Source organism: Electrona antarctica (assembly GCF_951216825.1).
Source record: "Electrona antarctica genome assembly, chromosome: 17".
NCBI classification, from domain to species: Eukaryota; Metazoa; Chordata; class Actinopteri; order Myctophiformes; family Myctophidae; genus Electrona; species Electrona antarctica.
In genome coordinates, this window is record NC_136798.1 from 12,480,381 (window position 1) to 12,501,901 (window position 21,521).

Here is a 21,521-nt window from a genome sequence, read left to right on the forward strand (position 1 = left end):
TCTTTCATGATTATTGCGCAGAATACTGACTTACTGCCATTGAAAGCTATGATGTCATCATTTGCACATTGTGGTTTGTCTAAAGTGTTACAGAATGATCATGTGTCACAGTGTCTTCATGTTGTCCTATGTCACATGTTGCACAGAACCAATTCACAGAACCAAGAATTCACAGTTCACAGAACCAATTCCTTCATGTCTGACATACTGGCACTTAAAACTTTGTTTCTGAGTTCTGTGTGGAAGCAACTTTGGCTAGGGAGAGTGGTCTGTTTACAACTATCGTGTAATTGCTATAAAGTGTCCTGAAATCGTGTCATGTTCCCCCTAAATGTCCATATTTTCTCCGAATTAAGAGCAGTGAGTAGTACTGATAGCTACAGTATGTGCTGAGTTTGTCTTGATCCTCTGTGGGATGTTCCCACTATAGCAGTCGGCTAAATGCGTCATTATTTTACACCCCCCTATCGCTCTCTCTCTCTTCCTCCCTCTGTCACCCTATCTCTATCTTTCATAATACTTTCCTTCTGTCTGTCTCCAACTCCTATTAACTTTGCGTCTAACCATACTGTGTTGGTCTTCTCTCTACAGTACATCAGCACCGAATCATTGACACATCACATGACACAGAAGAACAGGCATTTCACCGTGAAATCATCATCATGACTCAGTTCCCTAAACTGCAGTGCTGTCCCCCTACTCACTAATAATATCCATCTGTCAAGGCTGTATAGGTCACAGACCAAAAGCAAAGAAAAAGCATTTCGCGCTAACTTGCCATGCTACCAGCATTGCTCGCTACCCACACAGCGAAAGATCAAGGGAGTAAAACAAATGAAGGTACAGCTGCACAGATGACCTGATAAGGCAGCAGGCAGATGCAACACAGAAACCGTCCAGCTGCTCATCCAACGTGGGTGTGGTAGAGGAATGTTATAGCAGCAGTGGATATGGGTGAGCTAGGTGGTGCTACTAGCAGACGGGTGGGGAGCAGATGGTGCTGGGTGTAGTAGTGCAGACTGCAGAGGCATCTGGATGTGGTGGTTTGTTCATAATGTTGCAGATCGAGGAATTTAAGTTGAATGCGTTAATTTAAGCTCATGCAGCCATCATACACAATCACTCTCAAGGACGACGGCTGAATTTCTAAAAAGCAAACATGCAAATGCAAAATCTTTGGAGATGGTTTGTTGTGGTCGGCGGTTTAGAGATGGGAGGGTGCTGAGGTGTCGGAGGGTGGGTGGGTTGCAATACCTGGTTAAGAGTATCAGGGTTAGCCCCAGGAGAGGGGGAGCGACAGGCAGGGGGAGAGGAGACCTCACTGTTGGTGCCCTCCTCCCCTGACTCCTCCGTCACAGGGGAGAGCAGCGTGTGGCAGCGGCCCGCGGTCATCTGACCACATACAAACACATACACCAAACGTACACCAAGAGAAGCAGGACGGGGGAAGTAAGAGAAGAGAAGAGAAGAGAAGAGAAGAGAAGAGAAGAGAAGAGAAGAGAAGAGAAGAGAAGAGAAGAGAAGAGAAGAGAAGAGAAGAGAAGAGAAGAGAAGAGAAGAGAAGAGAAGAGAAGAGAGATAGAGAAAGAGGTATAATCATTAGTAAGGAGGCATAGCTTCAGGACGCTGCAGAGTCAGCACTTTTTCTGAGTAATTAGAGAGTAATAAAATAACAGAGACCCAAAGGATCACATTAGTGGCATAAACCTCCACCAGGCTAGTGCAGTGTATGTAGCATTCAAGACAGCATCCTAATGTATTTCATTGATCTACACTAGCTAATGGAGAGTGCTGGAATCCATTGGGGAAAATGAGTGAACCCCTTTTACAGGATGCATCAGAGGAAAGAAACAGTCATTGGCAGGACGTTATAACACACATGCAGTGTGTACAACAAGCGTCTTGCAACTGGAATAGTTAAACTGTAAAGTACACAACTGCCTCATCCAGCAGCCAGCAACCAGTTTGAATCTGTATATCACACTGTGTCACTTTGGGACAAATGGCATGACATCAAACAAAGCCAAACTACACACAAAAGGGAGTGTAAAGGCAGTCCAGGAAGATCAAGGGCCAAGCCAAAACACAGATCAGAGACAACAACATAAAACAGTTAGGATAGACCCAGACTGAGAGGACAGTGGTTGCAGTGCAGCAGCAGCTGAAGCAGCACCGTTTACTGCATGCCTCGGTAGAGAGGCAGAACTGGAATGCAAGCCAACGTCGTCGTCTACCGGGGCTGCTTTTTGGCGGTTGTAGTGGAACTTGGCGGACTGACTTATAGGACCTTGTTAACTTCGGTCTGGAACCTTTTTATTCCCGCGCTTCATGATGCAATGCAAGGCAACGGGCTACGTGGGCAGACCAGTGTGTGGGAATCTTAATAGCTCTGCGCAGGCAGTGAAATCAGACCCAAACCAAACAGCACCGGCGTTGCAGTTATGTGGTTAAGAGAATGGGACAATGCTAACTATGTGCAACGATCATGAGTCAAGGATGGCAGCAGTCCGGAGCCAATTCATACCCAAACAAACTATTGATGTGTAACACACGCACACATGCACGCACGCCCGTGCACACACGCGCACACACACACACACACACACACACACACACACACACACACACACACACGCACACGCACACGCACACGCACACGCACACGCAGCAGTATCCTGTTTCCTGGCCCATTGAGACCAAACACACCACAAACGGCGTCAACAAGAGCATGAAGACAGCAAATGACATCAAAGTTAGAGGAGAGAGAGAGTGATAGAGCGAGGGAGAAAGAGGGAGGGAGAGAGAGAGAGAGAGAGAGTATGATGAGAGACATCTGTGGAAACTCTTGAGAACCGGAAGATGATCAAGCAAAGGATGACAGGGGCAGCCGGCAGACAGATTCAGGTTGATATGAAACAAACACAGTGGCAGTGTGGCACACAGCACACCGAAATAGAAAACACTGTCAGCAGCCATCAGTGCAGAGCCACACAGCAAGAGGCAGCCGGCAGGGAACAGTAATGTAAGACAGGGAGAGAGAAACAGAAGCAGCTTGGGTTTCTCTAGCAGTACATACTGTATAAGACACAGAGGATATCGGTGAAATGTGGATAATGCTAGTTGCTGAACACACACACACACACACACACACACACACACACACACACACACACACACACACACACACACACACACACACACACACACACACACACACACACACACACACACACACACACACACACACACACACACACACACACACACACACACACACACACACACACACACACACACGGTAGTACAGACACACAGCACTGTGGGTGGGCAGCCGGTCAGCACTCACCATGACCACGGAGGGGTGCGCAGGCAGCTGCTTGGCAGAGGCTCCCCCGGCCACGACACCGGTCAACTCGTCGTCGCTCAGCTCCTCCATGCCGTCCGACAGACCGTCCACCTCGTTGACCGTCAGCAGCATGGTGGCGTGCTTGGCTTTCACCGTCAGCATCTTGCACTTGGAGTGCAGCGAGGCGATCTGATCCTGGTAGCCGCGGATCTTCTGGGCCAGCTCCTGTCAAAACATATCCGGCAACACCACCACCCACCCCCCACCACGCAGATAATAATGAGTAGATGTCCACCAACCGAACACCAAACTCCAACACGGCCCCCACCTCTCTCTCCAGGGTCAATCTCAGTGAGTCAGTCCACAATAGAAAAGAATCCTATAGCTTCACCGGCTGAATAAGATCCCCCCCTGAAAAACGGGCTGGGGATGAGGAGGGGGAGGTTGTTGTTTAGATGGGGTGGTTCAGCGTTGAACACAGTGGACAGCCTGGTGGAAAAGAGCCGGCACCGGAGGAGTAAAGTGGAACAGAAGCATTTTCTCCTTCTCTTCTCTCGCTCTCAGTCTCATAGTATACTGTATGTGTGTGGTGAGAGAGAGAGAGAGAGAGTGAGAGAGAAAAGCAGTGCCTCAGCCTCTGACACACACACACACACACACACATACACAGACAGACAGACTCTCTCTGGGATCTCTAAGCCAATCAGAGCAGCCCAGAGGCGGGTGACTCAAAGCGGCGGCGGAAAGCTCCACCGACAGGATGTTTGGTTGAGAGACACAGAGACCCCTGAAATAGTTCAAAATCTACAGTCTACACACACACACACACACGCAAAGGGCGAGGAAAACAGGAAGTGATCTCACTGCCTTCCACTTCCTTGCTCCACCAATCCCTGAGGCAGATTCCTCTCAACAAAAGAGAGAGCGCTGCAAGGAGAGAGGGTGTGTTTGAGAGAGAGAAGAATGACAGAGGGAGGCTCAAATAACAGCCTTGTTATGGCCAGGCTCCTCCCCTAGCAGCCTCTCTACCCCTCCTCCCTCCCTCTGTCCCGCAGATGGTCGATGCGCTGATAATCAGGTCAGGTGACTAACTGGCCAGTGCTCAGCTTGGAGACCAAACTCAAATATTAACTCACTGATATGGCCAACCAATCGGCAATCTACACGGATTACAATATAAAGCATGCACAGAACATGAAAACTCTGAATAATTACTATATATATATATATATATATATATATATATATAGTAATACAGGTAATATCAGATAGATATTATAGATAATATAAAATGTAGTTCTGCAGTTTCTTTTCTCCCCCATTTCTATTTTTCTCTTGGATACTCTCTCTCACTACACAGTGTGCAGGGGGGCTTTAAACACACACTCAGCAAAGCGAAAATGCTGCACCAAGCATGAGGCTTGATATCTGCATCGGTACTGCAGTCCACTGTTGTCTAACAACTGCTGCAACATTATCCAACTGAAACGCTATCCCTGTGCAGAATGTATCTGCATGCACCATCAGATGAGGGGAGAATGTTTGAATGTTTGTATGCGTTAAAGTCATTTATGATGGTTGGTGTACTGCATGAATGTTTGTATGCAGGGCCAGTAGAGAAGTTAAAGTCATTTATGATGGTTGGTGTACTGCATGACGCTGCGTGTCTCACAGTACTATTAGAGAGAGGAGTCAAATCAAAATATCAGTAGTAATAATAATAATAATAAGTTTGCGATGGAAATACTGATTATTAATGTGTTATTAACTTCAAATGGAAAACAGACACATTATGGAATAAAATCTAACTAAATGCATTAATAAATGCCACCTCTGTTTTATGGTATTGCACAATATAATAAATAAGAATATTTGTTTTTCTTGTACCCCCCCCCCCTCTCTCTCCCTCTCCCTCTCCCTCTCCCTCTCCCTCTCTCTCTCTCTCTCTCTCTCTCTCTCTCTCTCTCTCTCTCTCTCTCTCTCTCTCTCTCTCTCTCTCTCTCTCTCTCTCTCTCTCTCTCTCTCTCTCTCTCTCTCTCTCTCTCTCTCTCAGGGCTCTTTGATGTTGAAGTAGGTGACCCCATTTCATTATAAAATCAATTTAAAACATTAATTGCATAATAATCTTCAGGGATATTAAATGGAGTAACTTTGGGGCAATTGAAAATACAGAACATGATTGTCAGACAGTGATTGAAATGCTATGTAGTATGTACTGATAATTTTGTATATGAATCTACACAGTATATAAAGCAGGTATGTGACTAAACTGTGCAGAACGGTTGGGAACAACTCGTCATTACACACTGGCATCAGTTTCTATTTGCTTTCCACTTGTTGACACAATGTTGTCCCACAGTCCCACTGACACAGTTGTCAGGGACACATAGAACTCAGTGAATGAAAACACTTCCTTTAATGCACTGCTATATAAGATTACATATTTTTTTGTATTTCCTTTTTTTAAATACTTACCTTGTGTGCGTGCGTGCGTGCGTGCGTGCGTGCGTGCGTGCGTGCGTGCGTGTTCTCACCTCATGGTGGTGAATCTGGGCCTGGAGTTCTTGTATGTTGCTGGTGGAGACCGGGCGGTCCTGAATAATACGGTGGGCTTCCTCTATCAACCTCTGGAGGTTCCTCACCTCCTGTTCGTACTGCTCATATTGCACCACTGCCTCCTGGGGAGCGCAACATGGAAATATTGAGGCTACATCCTAAAGCCATTATGACAATGCCCCATGTTGCACATCTTCCTCATCATATTCAAAAGCGAGGAAAATACAGTATAATACTTTGGGTGCATTAGTCTTCATCTACAATTCACAGGATTTCTCAGTGTAACACCCCAACGATGAAATGTCATAATATAATACGTGTTTTTCAATGAGACTGTCCTGACGTAACGCAAGCGACAACACGCCGTGCAGCAACGTCGTCCACCCGTCCTATATTCACTCTCAGAGTCTCTATTTGAGCGAGGTTTCGTGGCCCCAAACACTTTTATTGGTTGAGATCTACACGCTACTATTTATTGGTTATTTGACTGCTGCTCAGAGTCCTAGAGCTCTCTGCTGTCTGCGTACGACTGCTGCTCTGAGTCCCTATAGAGTCCCTATATAAGCTACTTTGAAGTAGTGTCCGATAGTGTCTACTGCTGGTCTAAATCCTCTGTAAATCCTCTCTACTTTGAGTGCTACTAACTATAATGTCTAATACAACTGCTGTTCTAAATCCTTTAGAACCGTTATTGACCTTATAGAAAACTTACCTTAGTTACGTCACCAAGAATGGTGGTCCCTTATTGGCTGTTGATGGTAACATTTTTTCACTGTGAGATTCAAGACTTTAGGCAGCCACGTCTCGATAAAATCTCTGGGATTGGCACCTTCTGTAGATTCCGGCAAATTTACCAATTTTATGTTGTTGCGCCTTGACCTATTTTCTTGAGATTCCAGCCTAGTAGTTGCGTCATTCAGCTGTGTCACAGTTTGTTCAAATTGAACTTGTAGTCCAGACACGATGTCTTCCAGGTCAGAGATCCTTTGCTCTGCGCTGTCCACTCTCTGTTCAACAACTTTAACTTTTTCGACAACTGAATTCACTGACTTAAGTATTTGATCAAGCTCTGTGTCTATGCTGGCGCTGAGCTTGGCAAACACGCCTTCACTTATCTTGGTTACCAGCGCGTCGGTGTGGTCACCCTCCGCCATGTTGTCAGCAGGCTCGGCACTGGCAGCGTGCGTTTGAATCAGAGTTCTTCGAGTGCTGGACCTCAAAATTCTTCTGTTTTGAGTTGACGTCCAAAAGTCATGTAATGACATTCCTCTTTATCCTTCGGCTGTGCTGTTTTGGCAACCCTCACGTTCACCAAAATTGTTAAATTAAATGTTTGTTCTGAGGAGCTCCTCTCTCATGCTCCTACTCTCTCCGCATCACGTGACCCCTCCGTTGATGGTAACATGAAGGTAACATAACTAATGGTAAGTAGTAACTACCGTCTTAAACAAGAGAGGACACCGACATACTGTACATACATACATACATACATACATACATACATACATACATACATAAATACATACATACATACATACATACATACATACATACATACATACATACATACATACATACACACCCAGCCGGTCGCAGTATTTGCGCGTGCTGCTTGCGCAAGTAAATATGACATTGAACCAGTATCTGGTATGCTGTATACAGTACATGTACATTGATTCAAACCTCAAACCATTGATTCAAACCTCCACAACAGTGGCATGGATAAGATGGATAAGATAGATGCTTAAGGTGAATGTCTGCTACTCCCAGTTAAATACCAACTAATCTTCACAAAAATGAGCTTAGAAGAACAGTCAGCGCTGGACTAGAAGATAAGAGGATATTTCTCTGCTGTGACAGCGAACAGTAAACAACCCTGCCATTCCTGGAAGGGGCTGTTGTGAATGCAACATTCATCACATAGCAGAGCATCAAGCAACTGTTCCAGGAGCAAGTAAAAATGTAATCGTCAATGCATCAAATGACATACAGCTCTACTATCTGTGTGGAGCAACTGTCAGCTATTGAATGTGACACTTAATGGTATAGCCATATAGATGACTATATACTGTATATCACAGCGCAACTGTTTGAGCATATGCTGGGCAACTAGGTGTAAATAGTGCACATATGCTAAAGATCAATTTGGAGGTCATGTGTTCCTTGCTGCCCTCTTATGTCTGCACGCACGCACGCACGCACGCACGCACGCACGCACGCACGCACGCGCACACACTCACACTCACACTCACACTCTCACTCTCACTCTCACTCTCACTCTCACTCTCACACACACACACACACACACACACACACACACACACAGCGCAGTTGGTGATGTGGTTGGCAGGGTGTGGCAGAGGTTAGCACGGTGGCCTTACGACAAGAAGGTCCAGCGTTTGCGTTGGTTTTCCTGCCACACCAAAAGACATACATACCGTACATGCTATACTCTCTCCAGTGCCCTTGACCAAGTTACTGGCATTACAATAGAGCGTCGCAGTCCCGCCCCCTACCCTGGACCAGGAAATGATTCTCCGTTCATTTTCCTCATAGACATTTCAGAAAGTATTTATTTAAAGACGTTTACGCCGCGGACAAAGCCAACTCGAGTTGTGACAAATCATGACAACAAACAAAAAATTTTGGGCCGAACAAATAATTAGAAAGAAGAAAAAAACGGCAGGTTACAACACTTTCTTTTTTTGTTGTTTTTCTTCTTTGTAATTATTTGTTTGGTCCAAAATATTGTTTGTGTTGTCATGAGTTGTCACGACTCGAGTTGGCTTTGTCCGCGGCGTAACCGTCTTTAAATAAATACTTTAAGAAATGTCTATGGGAAAAATGCATTGGGATTCATTTCCTGGTCCATGTTAGGGGGCGGGACTGTGACGCTCTATTGGATTTGGTCCCTATAGGCACTGCTCTGCTTTCTCTAAGGATGGGTCAAATGCAAAGGACAAATTTCCCCAAGGGGATAATAAAGTACACATTTACCTTCACACACACACACACACACACACACACACACACACACACACACACACACACACACACACACACACACACACACACACACACACACACACACACACACACACACACACACACACACACACACACACACACACACACACACACACACACACACACACACACACACACACACACACACCCCTCAAGCCTAGTGAGTTTGATTAAATGTATTCATTAATTTTTGCTGATAAAGCTGTTTTCCTTCCCCGCAGCCCACACACACATACAGTATGTACAGCGACTTTGAGTACTTAGAAAAGCACTATATGAATTTCAGGTATTATTATTAGTCTCTGTATCTACCCTGTTTTTACGTCTTGTTTTTAATGTATTTTTAATGTGCAGTACATAAATATTACTGCAGCTGCTACGCTACTATGAATGTGAGGCTCACCCCCATAGCCATATAAAGGCCTCTTCTGGCTCTGGGGCATGTGTTCTTGAGAGGGGGCAACATTTTCCCGAGATAACGGAAGCATGAGCGGAAGATTGTCAAGCTTCCGTGAGCATAACGTAATTCCCGTGAAAGACGCGCTGTGATTGGCCAGTAGTCACTTGAGTGGCAGCGAGAGACATGGAGCAGTCGCATGGGTGACGTCACTTGGGCAGTGATGCAGTGTGCCTCTTCCTGCGCACTTCCGCCCCCTCTAGCACACATATGGCTCCAACGAACTGCAGCGGCCAATGAGGCATCTTTTTTTTAAATATCTATGCTCACCCCTACCTGTAAAATGTTGCACTGCTGAATGGCACCCCCTACCTGTAAAATGTTGCACTGCTGAATGGTGGTATGCTGTAGTTGGCTGGCCTCCTGCTGCAAGGCCTGGGCTGTGCGACAGATAGACAGGCTGGCCAATACCTCCTCTGGCAGCCGGAGGGCGCTCTGACACTGTTGAACTGCTGCCACCTGCTGTTTGAAACCCTCCATCTCCACCAGCAGACGCTTCAGGAGATATGATGGGAGATGTAAAGAATTAAGTTATAATGACTCTGCAGTGCATAAGAAGATAGTTTTAAAGTGTGTGTGTGCGTGTGTGTGTGTGTGTGTGTGTGTGTGTGTGTGTGTGTGTGTGTGTGTGTGTGTGTTCTTGTGTCTACCTGTCTGTGTGTGAGCTGTTCCCTGAGGCTCAGTCTGTTGAGGTCAGGAGAGGCCAGAGTGACCTGAACCTGGTCCAGAGAAGCATGAAGACTCTTCACCTCCGCCTCCAAACGCAGCATGTCCTGTACAGGTACATGCGGGACATGACTTATCAAAGCATGTGAGTGTTGGAGGGGTCGAGCAACAGCCATGCTTTTGATTGATTGATTGATTTAAATATTTATTAACAGTTTGCAGAATTACAGTACATTTCAAGCACAAACTCAATACAAAGGCTGTTAACTGTGAGTGGACGACCCAATTAAGCATTACACTTGTTTACAAGAGGGTCCACCATGTTCAATTCATCAAAACATTTAGAGACGTACAAATAGACACTTCTATATAGACAAAGAACAGAACAGGAATTCATCATAATGGAGGTAAAAAGGGAAAAGAAACATATACAGTGGGGGAAAAAGGGGGGGGGGGGATTCAGATTTTACGGGGGCCAGTTTCGAATTGCAGCCATCCGTAGGTGCCCTTTGAGAGCGGTTTTGAAGGAGTCAAGGGATTCGCATGTCTTAATGACTGTTGGTAGGGCGTTCCACATTTTGGTGGCATAGGAGCGAAAAGAATTTAGTCCCTTGTTTGTGCCGAATCTGGGTTGTACATGGTTCGTTGCACTCCCTCTGGTGTTGTGGGTGTGGACTTCGTTAACATTAAGGAAGTATCTAGACAGGTACATGGGTATCTTGGTGGTGTATCGAATCTTGTGGACCAGACCCATTGCAAGATGCTGTACTCTGTCGTCAACCCTAAGCCATTCCAGCCTGTCAAAGTGGGCAGGGGTGAGGTGGGTTCGGGGGGTGAAGTAGGAGCCTGACCTACTATGCAAACATATAGAAGGAATTGTGATTTACGACACAGTCGAAGTAAATCTGCCTGAAGACGACTACTGTAGTAAATCAAAACGCTTTACTTTACTTGAGTGTGGTTACCTGTACCAGCAAAATAGATTTTTACCCCACAAAAGAGCAAATGAAAAGGTGACAAAGTAAGTGGTCAGTTAAGGAAAAGCATGCCAGGTTGACGTAATAGTTTCCAGTTCTAGGCTCAAGGTTGTTCTGATCTAAACATTCTGGCATGAACTGTATTAATCAGATATGTGGTAACCATAAAACCTCATTTGTGATATAGAAGTGAAGACCCACACAATGTTACGAATGTGCATAGATACACCCAGGGGCAAAATAAGACAATGTGTTTTCTTATTTTATTACTCTCTTAGTTAGATGAAAGGTGTTCCAGATCTGTAAGGTGGTCAGATGACCGAAAGGTGAACTTCCTGCACTTGTTTGTACTTAAACATCATGGTTTATCACGATTTATTCTAGCTTTAAGACCTTAGCACCTCTGAATAATATTTTATAATGTCTAATTCTTCGTGCACTCGGAGTTAGTGGTATTAGTGGCACTCTGAGTTAGTGGTACTAAAGCTGTCATACCACTCCAATAAACTCAAGTACTGCAGTTAATACTATAATAAAGGAATTACATGCAATACTAGGTGAGTGCCATAAGAGGGCACTGTGGCATTACATCTCTGCTACATGTGACCCACTCCCCACTCCAAGGCAATGGGTACCTCCCGCTGTGCTGCAATTAATTGGACTGTTAACCAGACTTCCTAAAGAGCAGTCACGTTAATGAGGTTGGTTTGGTCTCACTAACCTAAACAGAACAGATGGCTCTTATAGCATTGGTGGTGTACAGAGAGAGCATTGATGTTTGCAAAGGGATCAGTGATGGAGACAGTTAAAGGCTATTATAAATTTCACAGTGTGCATTCCCCTGTCACGCTTGCCCTGCACACAACCCAGGATGTACTGTATGTATCCGTTACCTTAGCTGCGTCCTGCAGACTCTGGAGGCGGGTCTTTGCATTCTGCTGCAGCTCCTCCGTGCGTCTGCTCAGGTGCTTCACCTGTTGGCTCCACCCCTCCGTCTGAAGCACCTCCCCCAGTTGCCCCTCCCTCTCACCCATGGCCTCCAGGTCGCCGTGGAGGCCCCGACACTCCCGCAGCAACGCCTGTTGCCATGGGAACACAAACGACAGGCCAAGAGGAATCAAGAGTTTGTATAAGGAAATCACTGGTGTGTATTATACTAACTAAGACCAGTCCACGTCAGAGTCCTTAGAGATAGCATGAGATTGTATACAAATTTCAATATCGGATTAGAAATCTAGAATTATTTTCAACCACAACCACATTCTTTAAATGTGACTTAAATACTTACTTGAAATTACATTTAATTTCCTGTACATTAGATTGCCTGAACCCATGCCTCCATATTCTGGATGCATGGGTTCTAACTAACATTTAGAGGGTACTAGGGACAGAAACACGCCGTGGTAAAAATACTCATTATATATTCCCACCTGGTGTGTTCTGATTTGCTCCTGCAGTTGGGAGGCAGAACTCCAAATGATGTTGCCAGTGACCAGGGCCTCTGCCTTCTCTGTCCAGCCCAGGATGAATGCCCTCATCCCTTTATATTCTTCTAGCTGCCTCTCTGCCTGCTCGGACAGGAACGAAGCGGTACAATATATAACAGGAACAATATAACAATGCATTTTCAAAACATGAATTAATTTAGCAGACACTAAATTAGCAATCCTGCAAGCAATTGCTTGGCATTTAGCAGACGCTTATCCAGAGCAATGTACAAGGTGCAAGATAAGAGCATGCAGCTAGGCTTCATAAAAACCTACTGTACTGTATGTAAAGTGAATAATCAAAATTCAATCAACATTTTAAATACTTCTTCTGCATCATGTTAAGCTACGATGGATGCACTATGCATTTTCTTTTATTCCACAACTCCTAGACCTAGACATCCTTCAGATTGCTGCTAATATAAATAATGCACTGCAAATTATTTTTGAACTACAGTAGAGAGTACATTTGTCGAAATATGCAATATGGGTTATTTTTTGTTCCAGGTGATGGGGCAGTGCATTGAGTTCCTGTCTCACCTTCTTCAGTCTGTTGGCCCTGTCCTGGGCCAGCTGTGTGGTATGGCGCTGCACCTCGGCCAGTTTGGCTAGAGCATCGCCCAGCTGCTTACACAGCAGAGGGTTCTGCTCCCCAAACTCCTGCACAGCTACACCTAACTCTGCCAGGGAACGACCACACCCATCACACTCCTCACAAAGACACTGGGGAGGAGAGGAGAGGAGAGGAGAGGAGAGGAGAGGAGAGGAGAGGAGAGGAGAGGAGAGGAGAGGAGAGGAGAGGAGAGGAGAGGAGAGGAGAGGGATTGTAAGGAAACATAATATCAGTAGAACCTCACACCCCAGGTGGTTATTTCCATCTGTTTGAATTGCAGATGTTATTTTATTTATTTTTTATTCGCCACATGCAGTTTGGGCTTAGGGCCTCTCGGCAGAAGAGGGCAGAGTAGAGGAGAGATAAGAGAAGGAAGAAAAGAGGTGTTTTAGAGTTGGGATTAGAGGAGGAAGGAGGTGTGGAGGAATGCAGGGGATAAAGTGGTCAGAATCCCATCTGGAATATTTCTTAAAGTGGGTCACTCTTGTAAGGTGGATTCAGCACAGGCCATTACCCACGCACGCACGCACGCACGCACGCACGCACGCACGCACGCACGCACGCACGCACGCACGCACGCACGCACGCACGCACGCACGCACGCACGCACGCACGCACGCACGCACGCACGCACGCACGCACGCACGCACGCACGCACGCACGCACGCACGCACGCACGCACGCACGCACGCACGCACGCACGCACACACACACACACACACACACACACCTCAACCCACCATTCATTAACCCCAACATCTGCAAAATAAATTGGTGGTTTAATTAGGGCTAATTGCTTGTTAATTAGTCAATCTGTCTGCTTGATTACTTTGGTCTCCTCTCTGGCCTGCTCCAGGTCGGAAGCCTTGTCTCCAAGTTTCAGAGAGATGCTCTTCAGCTTGCCCTCGATGTCTTGAAGTCTGGAGCTGAAGTCTTCCTTCACATCTCTGGTCTGCTGAACCTCCCGTTCTCTCGCCTGGACCTAAAGCAGATGGATGAGACACTCGGTATACTGTCATATAGAGCAATAATAGCAACATGATGCTGTATAGCCTGCAAGCTAGTGAAAGCAGATACACTCGAGGGGTTTACAGGAATGCACAGCACTATGTGATCCATGCACAGAATGTTCCGTACGTGCTATTGTATGTAGCTGACCTATCATCGGATCATTGTAATTCCGCTTGCTGTCAGGGCCACTGAACGTTGTATGCGCTTTGTTTGCTCCTAACATCACCCTGCACCACCACGGCTATGCTTTCCCATAGTGTTCTGTATTCCCCGGCTCTTTCTAATATGCCGTGTAGTGGAGTAATAGCAGAGCCTGAACGCCAAGATATTCAGACTTGTATTTACATTTTATGAATGAAATGTGCTCAATCTATTTGTGTGTTATCTGGCTGAAATTAGATTATGCCTATACCAATATTAATTTATTTATTTTCAGTTGGCCAGTACTACTGTATCTGTAGATCTTTCAACACGCCTTGAAATTAATGCTGTTCAAGAAAACGTGATCCAGTCCCCTGTATTACCGTATGACACCCAAATAAAAGTCAGAAATACAGTTTTGCTACTTGAACTGTATATTCATACAGTTTAGTACACTAAACATAACAACAACAACAACAAAAACCATACCATATTAGTCCATGTTGCCCATGTGTGAGACAATAATGAGACACACGATAAACTCAGATGACCATAGCAGTGTGAGGAGGGCTTACCTGGTCCTCAGCGGAGCCCAGAGCGAGGGCCACCTCGGCCAGCTGCATGCTGAGTTCAGAGGGCAGGCCAGCCTGGAGGTCCTGGTACTTGGACTGCTGGAGCTCCGTCATACGCTCCACACTCTGACGCCTACTGATGACCTCACCGTGTGCAGTCTACAAGGTCACCACGACAAACGAGACGATTATTATATTTACAGTCCCAGTGTGTGTGTGTGTGTGTGTGCGTGCGTGCGTGCGTGCGTGCGTGCGTGCGTGCGTGCGTGCGTGCGTGCGTGCGTGCGTGCGTGCGTGCGTGCGTGCGTGCGTGCGTGCGTGCGTGCATGTACCTCTAGCTCTTGCAGCAGTGAATCCAGGTCAGCAGTAGGACTCAGCAGGAGTCCGCGGGTGTCTTGGATCCAGCCTTTGACGAGGCCCAGCTCCTTCTCCACCTCCTCCCTCTCCCTCAGCTCCTGCTGCACCTGGGCCCTGCTAGAGCGCACCTGCAACACCAAGCTGGAACACACAAGAAGCCAGGTTTCTTTCAAGACACATGCTGTAGCTACTGGCAGTCTGGTACTGACTGCAATGTTTGTGTAAACACAAACATTGAAGACAAAAGTGTGTAAACGCAAACATTGAAGTCACTTTTCATAGTTTCCTCTCATTTCTAACACTTTTCCCCGCTGCACTCACTTCTCACACTCCTCTTGCATGCTCCTGATCTCATCCAGGCATGTCGTCTCCTCCTGTTCATTCTCTGTCCTTCGGTCCTTCTCTTCCTCCTCCTTCTCATCCTCCTCCTGCTCCTCCTCCTCCACTTGCTCCTCCTCTCCTCTGAGACAGAGTGTGTGTTGTGCCAGAAGGGCCAGAGCGGACAGCTCTCTCTCCACCTCTTGGCTGAAGGAGTCATGGTACTCCAGAAGGCTCTGTAGCGCCGCCCTGGTGGCCGCCTTCTCCACCGTGCTGTCGGGAACACGCCCGTGGAGGTCAATGGACACGGAGCGCACCTTCTCCATCTGGAAGACAGGCGAGGCTGAGTTAATGGTCTATTAAGGTTCCTGGAATGCACTATGCAATGGACCAAGATCAGGGCCGGATCTACCATATGGGCACTTTGGGCACGTGCCCAGGGGCCCTTGGGCACCAGGGGCCCCTAAAAAGAAAAAGAAAAAAAAGATATTTTTTTAAGCTCCACAGAAAATGTCCCTGCTAATCCGAATTAAATAAATGGTGTCTAAAAAGATTAGTGTTTTATTGTTGGTGAGAAGGGCAGCTGAAAAGTGCAATTGTGTGTAAAGCAGCATAGATTGGCTGTCACTCTGGGGGGGGTAGGCGACCGGAAATAGGCCAATATAACGGCATAAAACGGCCCCGAAACAGCAAAAAATGTTGCGCGCGCGTGAAGGGGGGCCCTTCGAGCTTCAGTGCCCAGGGGCCCTCAGAGGTGTTAATCCGGCCCTGACCAAGATTCATGTTCCAATTAGATGTCATTTAATTTATCCCAGAAGAGTGTCATTTTATTTCCATGGCTTATAGTAATACAATAAACAAGTGATAAGTGGATGATTACTGTACATACCATAATCACGTTATTAATAATATTGATCCTGCAGGGGCAATTAGCATATCATTATGATAACGTATCTGGCTACTTCATTCATTGTTAATTGTTAAGAGTTATCTTTATTCATCGGCAGAAACCGGTGTCAAGAGACCCTGTGTACAGGATGACAACATACTGTATGCAGCTGAACAATGGGGCCATAGAAAGTCAGTGGACAACAAGAATGTGCCACATAAAAGGAAGTGAGAACTTCCTACGCTATGATGTCATTTCCTCCGCGTCCAGAGCAATGCTTTGTGGGAATTCTGGTGAGCTGGAGGCTGGTAACTGTCAGACTAGAAATGGGTCGGAGGGCGGGAGACTGCTTTCACGACAACATGCTTTGGCGGGAGCGCGCGACTGGCCTGAAGCCTGGAATTGCATCACACTACACCCATTTACTCAGCTGTTGCTGTAGTGTGTGGTTGACCTCAATTTACACAAGCAAGAGTCTTTCCACTGCTGTAATGTGCTGTATTAACCACTTCACCACATCAATCTGCCATCCCTATTTTGGGCATGGCATTATAGGAAATAATACAAGATCCCAATGCATCGTGATTGTGTTCTAATTACGCTGTTCGTTGTACGACAAAGTATTTAGAGCTTAAGTGGTTAAGGCTCACTATAGCAGCGGTTCATTGGTGTAGTGCAGGCGTGCTTTGGGATTTTGTGACAACCACACATTATTATTGCAATATAGAACTATACAAAAAGTTACAAATTATTTATTTTATAATTTACTATATCAGATTGTATTTTTTGAGGGGCGCTAGCCCCTCCTATGGCCAGCTTTCCGGGTTTGTGTGAGCACAATCATTGGCTTGTAATTGGCTGATCACCCCATAGCGATGATTTGATTGGCTGAGCAAAGTACATAAAAGTGAGGGCAGAAAATTGAAGACGGAAAAGTGAGGACGCAAATTGTGATTGGCCGGAATGAGATGATGTATGATGATGAGAGCACCCCTCACTTTAGTGACTTCAGGTGTGATTTTATTATTACTGTACGTCCCACACAGATGTGCATACATGTGCTCACTCATACAAACATGTAATCAAGTACACATACTATACACACATTTGCAGAAATCATTCCATCTATCATCCTTCTATCCATCTACATACGGTACACATCAGAAGAACATCAACACATTGAATATTCTTCCATCTTACCTTGTCAGTGAAGTTCCTCCATTCCCTGGCTGTGTCCTCCAGCGCCCTCTCCTGGGCACGGGCAACACTGTGGAGCCGACTCCAGCGTTGCCATAGAGACGACACAGAGTGGCTGGTGACAGCTTTGCTGGACTCAGAGCTGATCTGATCTAGTTCTGCTGTCTTCTCTCTCAGGGTTGTCAAGGGTTGCTCCAGTGCATCAATCTGAGTCACTAGGGACTACAGCAGGAGAAAGAGAGAAAAACTAAATGTAGACGTGAAATATGATCCGCATTTGGCGCAAAAATGGTAAATAGCAGAATTCCCATCCTGACTCATTTATAGATTCACACTTAATTGTTGAATTACTATTACTGATAATAATTAAATAACAATGACTTGTTATTGCTAATGTCAACAGATAAAACAAACTGAAACTGATTTTCTTTTTAAAGATTTGTTTTTTTTGCCTTTTCTGCCATTATTGATAGTATCAAGTGAAGACTGACAGGAAAGAGGGAGAGAGAGAAGGGGAAAGACATTCAGCAAAGATCGTCATGAACATGTACATTTAATGAAAGATCTATAAGCAACTAGAAAAAGTGCCCCTCGGGGCACAGGTCTCCACCAGGGCAGGTTGTGGCCTCCTGGTGTCGCTATAATAGGCCAATGTGAAAACGGTGCCATTTCTTCATACGCCTTTGATGGCAATTGGATGACTTAAGGCATTTTGTTCCAAAAATGTGTTTTGCAAAAATCAACCTGTTGGTGGCGCTATAACAGGCCAATGTGAAAAGGGTGGGATATATTCCTCAGCCTAGTAAGAAAATGTGAGAAAGATTTGACGTAAATTGCACGCTGCGTTCATGATTTGAGGCTTTTGTTCAAAACGGGGCAATCTTGCAAACTGTGAAAGCCAATTATAGCCAATTAGGATGGAATATGAAATATCGGACAGATCCGACTTGAGCACATGACCATAGAGATACTGTGTAACGAATTGTGAGATTTTTGGACAGAATTTGGAGGAGTAATATCAAAAAATGTGTTTTACAAAAGTCGGCCTCCTGGTGGCGCTATAAAAGGCAGATGCGGAAAATGCAGGTCAAAGGTTTGTCCTTGGCCTCTAGGGAGTGTGCATGCAATGTTTCACGCAGATCGGTGCAGTTTTAGGTAAAAAAATCACACCCGTGTGAACTGAGTGGTGTAAGGTCTTATATAGACTGATCAGCTGTGGTCTGACGTAATGTCTGACGTAATGAAATCACACGCGTGTGAACTGGGTGACCATAGCAACCATGCTCATTTTTTGGTACGAACAGACAGAGAGACAGACACGTAAACTAACAAAGCCAGTTGTAGGAGTGGTTTACACCACACCAAAAAATTGAAAAGCTGCCTCATGGTGGCGCTATAACAGGCCGTTCTGGAAAATGTGGGGCAGAGGTTCATCGTTGGCATCCAGGGAGTGTGTGTGCAAAGTTTGGCATCGACCGGGTTAACGGTGCCGGAGATTAGCTGTACACAGACGGACGGAAGGACGGACACACACACGGACGGAGTGCAAAACATACTCTCTCCCCATGCCTTCGGCCTGGTGGAGACAATGACACATGCAATGTCCTACCTTGTATCTCTGACGCTTGTCCTCTGCCTCCAGGCTATTGGCTGCTTTTGCTGTGTCGAAAATGGCCATCCCTCTTTCTGCTTTGTTCATTTGTTCAATCAGTGTCTCTCTCTCATTTCGGAAGCAGCTCCATTGAGAACTACACCTAGAAAGAAAATCATGCAAATTGCAGTATGGTAATACTGTTTGTAATACTAATACAATTACAAACAAGAATGACTCAGTCAAAACTGCCAGCTGCAGCAAGTTCTATAATCAGTTTGTGTGCCGCAGCCTCAGCTCACGGCTTCACGTTGCGGTGTTCAGAGTATGCAGCCAATACCGCTTCACGTTGCGGCGTTCAGAATATGGGTTTTATGCCGTTCAGACTATGGGTCGGTCTCCCATTGGCTTAATAGAAAACCAACTGAATCCCCATGTCACGCCCTCAAGGTCCCCCCCCCCCACAGACAGACAGACAGACAGACAGACAGACAGACAGACAGACAGACAGACAGACAGACAGACAGACAGACAGACAGACAGACAGACAGACAGACAGACAGACAGACAGACAGACAGACAGACAGACAGACAGACAGACAGACAGACAGACAGACAGACAGACAGACAGACAGACAGACAGACAGACAGACAGACAGACAGACAGACAGACAGACAGACAGACAGACAGACAGACAGACAGACAGACAGACAGACAGACAGACAGACAGACAGACAGACAGACAGACAGACAGACAGACAGACAGACAGACAGACAGACAGACAGACAGACAGACAGACAGACAGACAGACAGACAGACAGACAGACAGACAGACAGACAGACAGACAGACAGACAGACAGACAGACAGACAGACAGACAGACAGACAGACAGACAGACAGACAGACAGACAGACAGACAGACAGACAGACAGACAGACAGACAGACAGACAGACAGACAGACAGACAGACAGACAGACAGACAGACAGACAGACAGACAGACAGACAGACAGACAGACAGACGCACGCACGCACGCACGCACGCACGCACGCACGCACGCACGCACGCACGCACGCACGCACGCACGCACGCACGCACGCACGCACGCACGCACGCACGCACGCACGCACGCACGCACGCACGCACGCACGCACGCACGCACGCACGCACGCACGCACGCACGCACGCACGCACGCACGCACGCACGCACGCACGCACGCACGCACGCACGCACGCACGCACGCACGCACGCACGCACGCACGCACGCACGCACGCACGCACGCACGCACGCACGCACGCACGCACGCACGCACGCACGCACGCACGCACGCACGCACGCACGCACGCACGCACGCACGCACGCACGCACGCACGCACGCACGCACGCACGCACGCACGCACGCACGCACGCACGCACGCACGCACGCACGCACGCACGCACGCACGCACGCACGCACGCACGCACGCACGCACGCACGCACGCACGCACGCACGCACGCACGCACGCACGCACGCACGCACGCACGCACGCACGCACGCACGCACGCACGCACGCACGCACGCACGCACGCACGCACGCACGCACGCACGCACGCACGCACGCACGCACGCACGCACGCACGCACGCACGCACGCACGCACGCACGCACGCACGCACGCACGCACGCACGCACGCACGCACGCACGCACGCACGCACGCACGCACGCACGCACGCACGCACGCACGCACGCACGCACGCACGCACGCACGCACGCACGCACGCACGCACGCACGCACGCACGCACGCACGCACGCACGCACGCACGCGCGCGCGCGTGCGCGCACGCACACACACACACACACACACACACACACACACACACACACACACACACACACACACACACACACACGCACGCACACACGCACTCACGCACACTTACTTCTGCAGTGTCTCTCTGTGCTCATGTAGTTGCCGTTTGAGCTCTGACATTTTCAGCTGCATTGCCTCACATTTTTGTGTGAGTACATTCTTCACTCCTGGTGCCACAAAGTTCTCCATGTGAGTAGCCAAGGACTCCAGCTCCTCTAAAGCGGTTTTGAATACTTGTTCTTGGGCTAAGATCTCCTCTAGCTCGGCGAGGCTCTCCGTCAGGTTCTCCAGCTCTACTCCCTGGCTGGCCATCTGGAGGAAAGCCCCTGCACTGTCCAGCCATTTCTGGGCAGACTGCTGGGATGTATGGTGCCTCTTGACTAAAGAAAGGGCTTGAATCACAGCCAGCTGGGAAATGCAAAGATCACATATTCAGAACATAAACATAAATAAATACAT

At 47.1% G+C, this 21,521-nt stretch overlaps 1 protein-coding gene across 1 annotated transcript in view; it reads right to left on the bottom strand.

Annotated features, from left to right (window-relative positions):
• The window catches only part of LOC306941336 (nesprin-1-like), a 149,346-nt gene that overhangs the window by 57,288 nt on the left and 70,537 nt on the right, over nt 1–21,521 (bottom strand). Inside the window, 15 exon segments of the mRNA XM_079526753.1 lie at nt 1,255–1,392; nt 3,347–3,571; nt 5,881–6,024; nt 9,699–9,881; nt 10,037–10,159; nt 11,923–12,108; nt 12,460–12,597; nt 13,057–13,239; nt 13,959–14,111; nt 14,857–15,012; nt 15,186–15,351; nt 15,532–15,854; nt 17,618–17,836; nt 19,224–19,368; nt 21,133–21,470. Coding sequence (XP_079382879.1) covers nt 1,255–1,392; nt 3,347–3,571; nt 5,881–6,024; nt 9,699–9,881; nt 10,037–10,159; nt 11,923–12,108; nt 12,460–12,597; nt 13,057–13,239; nt 13,959–14,111; nt 14,857–15,012; nt 15,186–15,351; nt 15,532–15,854; nt 17,618–17,836; nt 19,224–19,368; nt 21,133–21,470 — 2,820 coding nt within the window.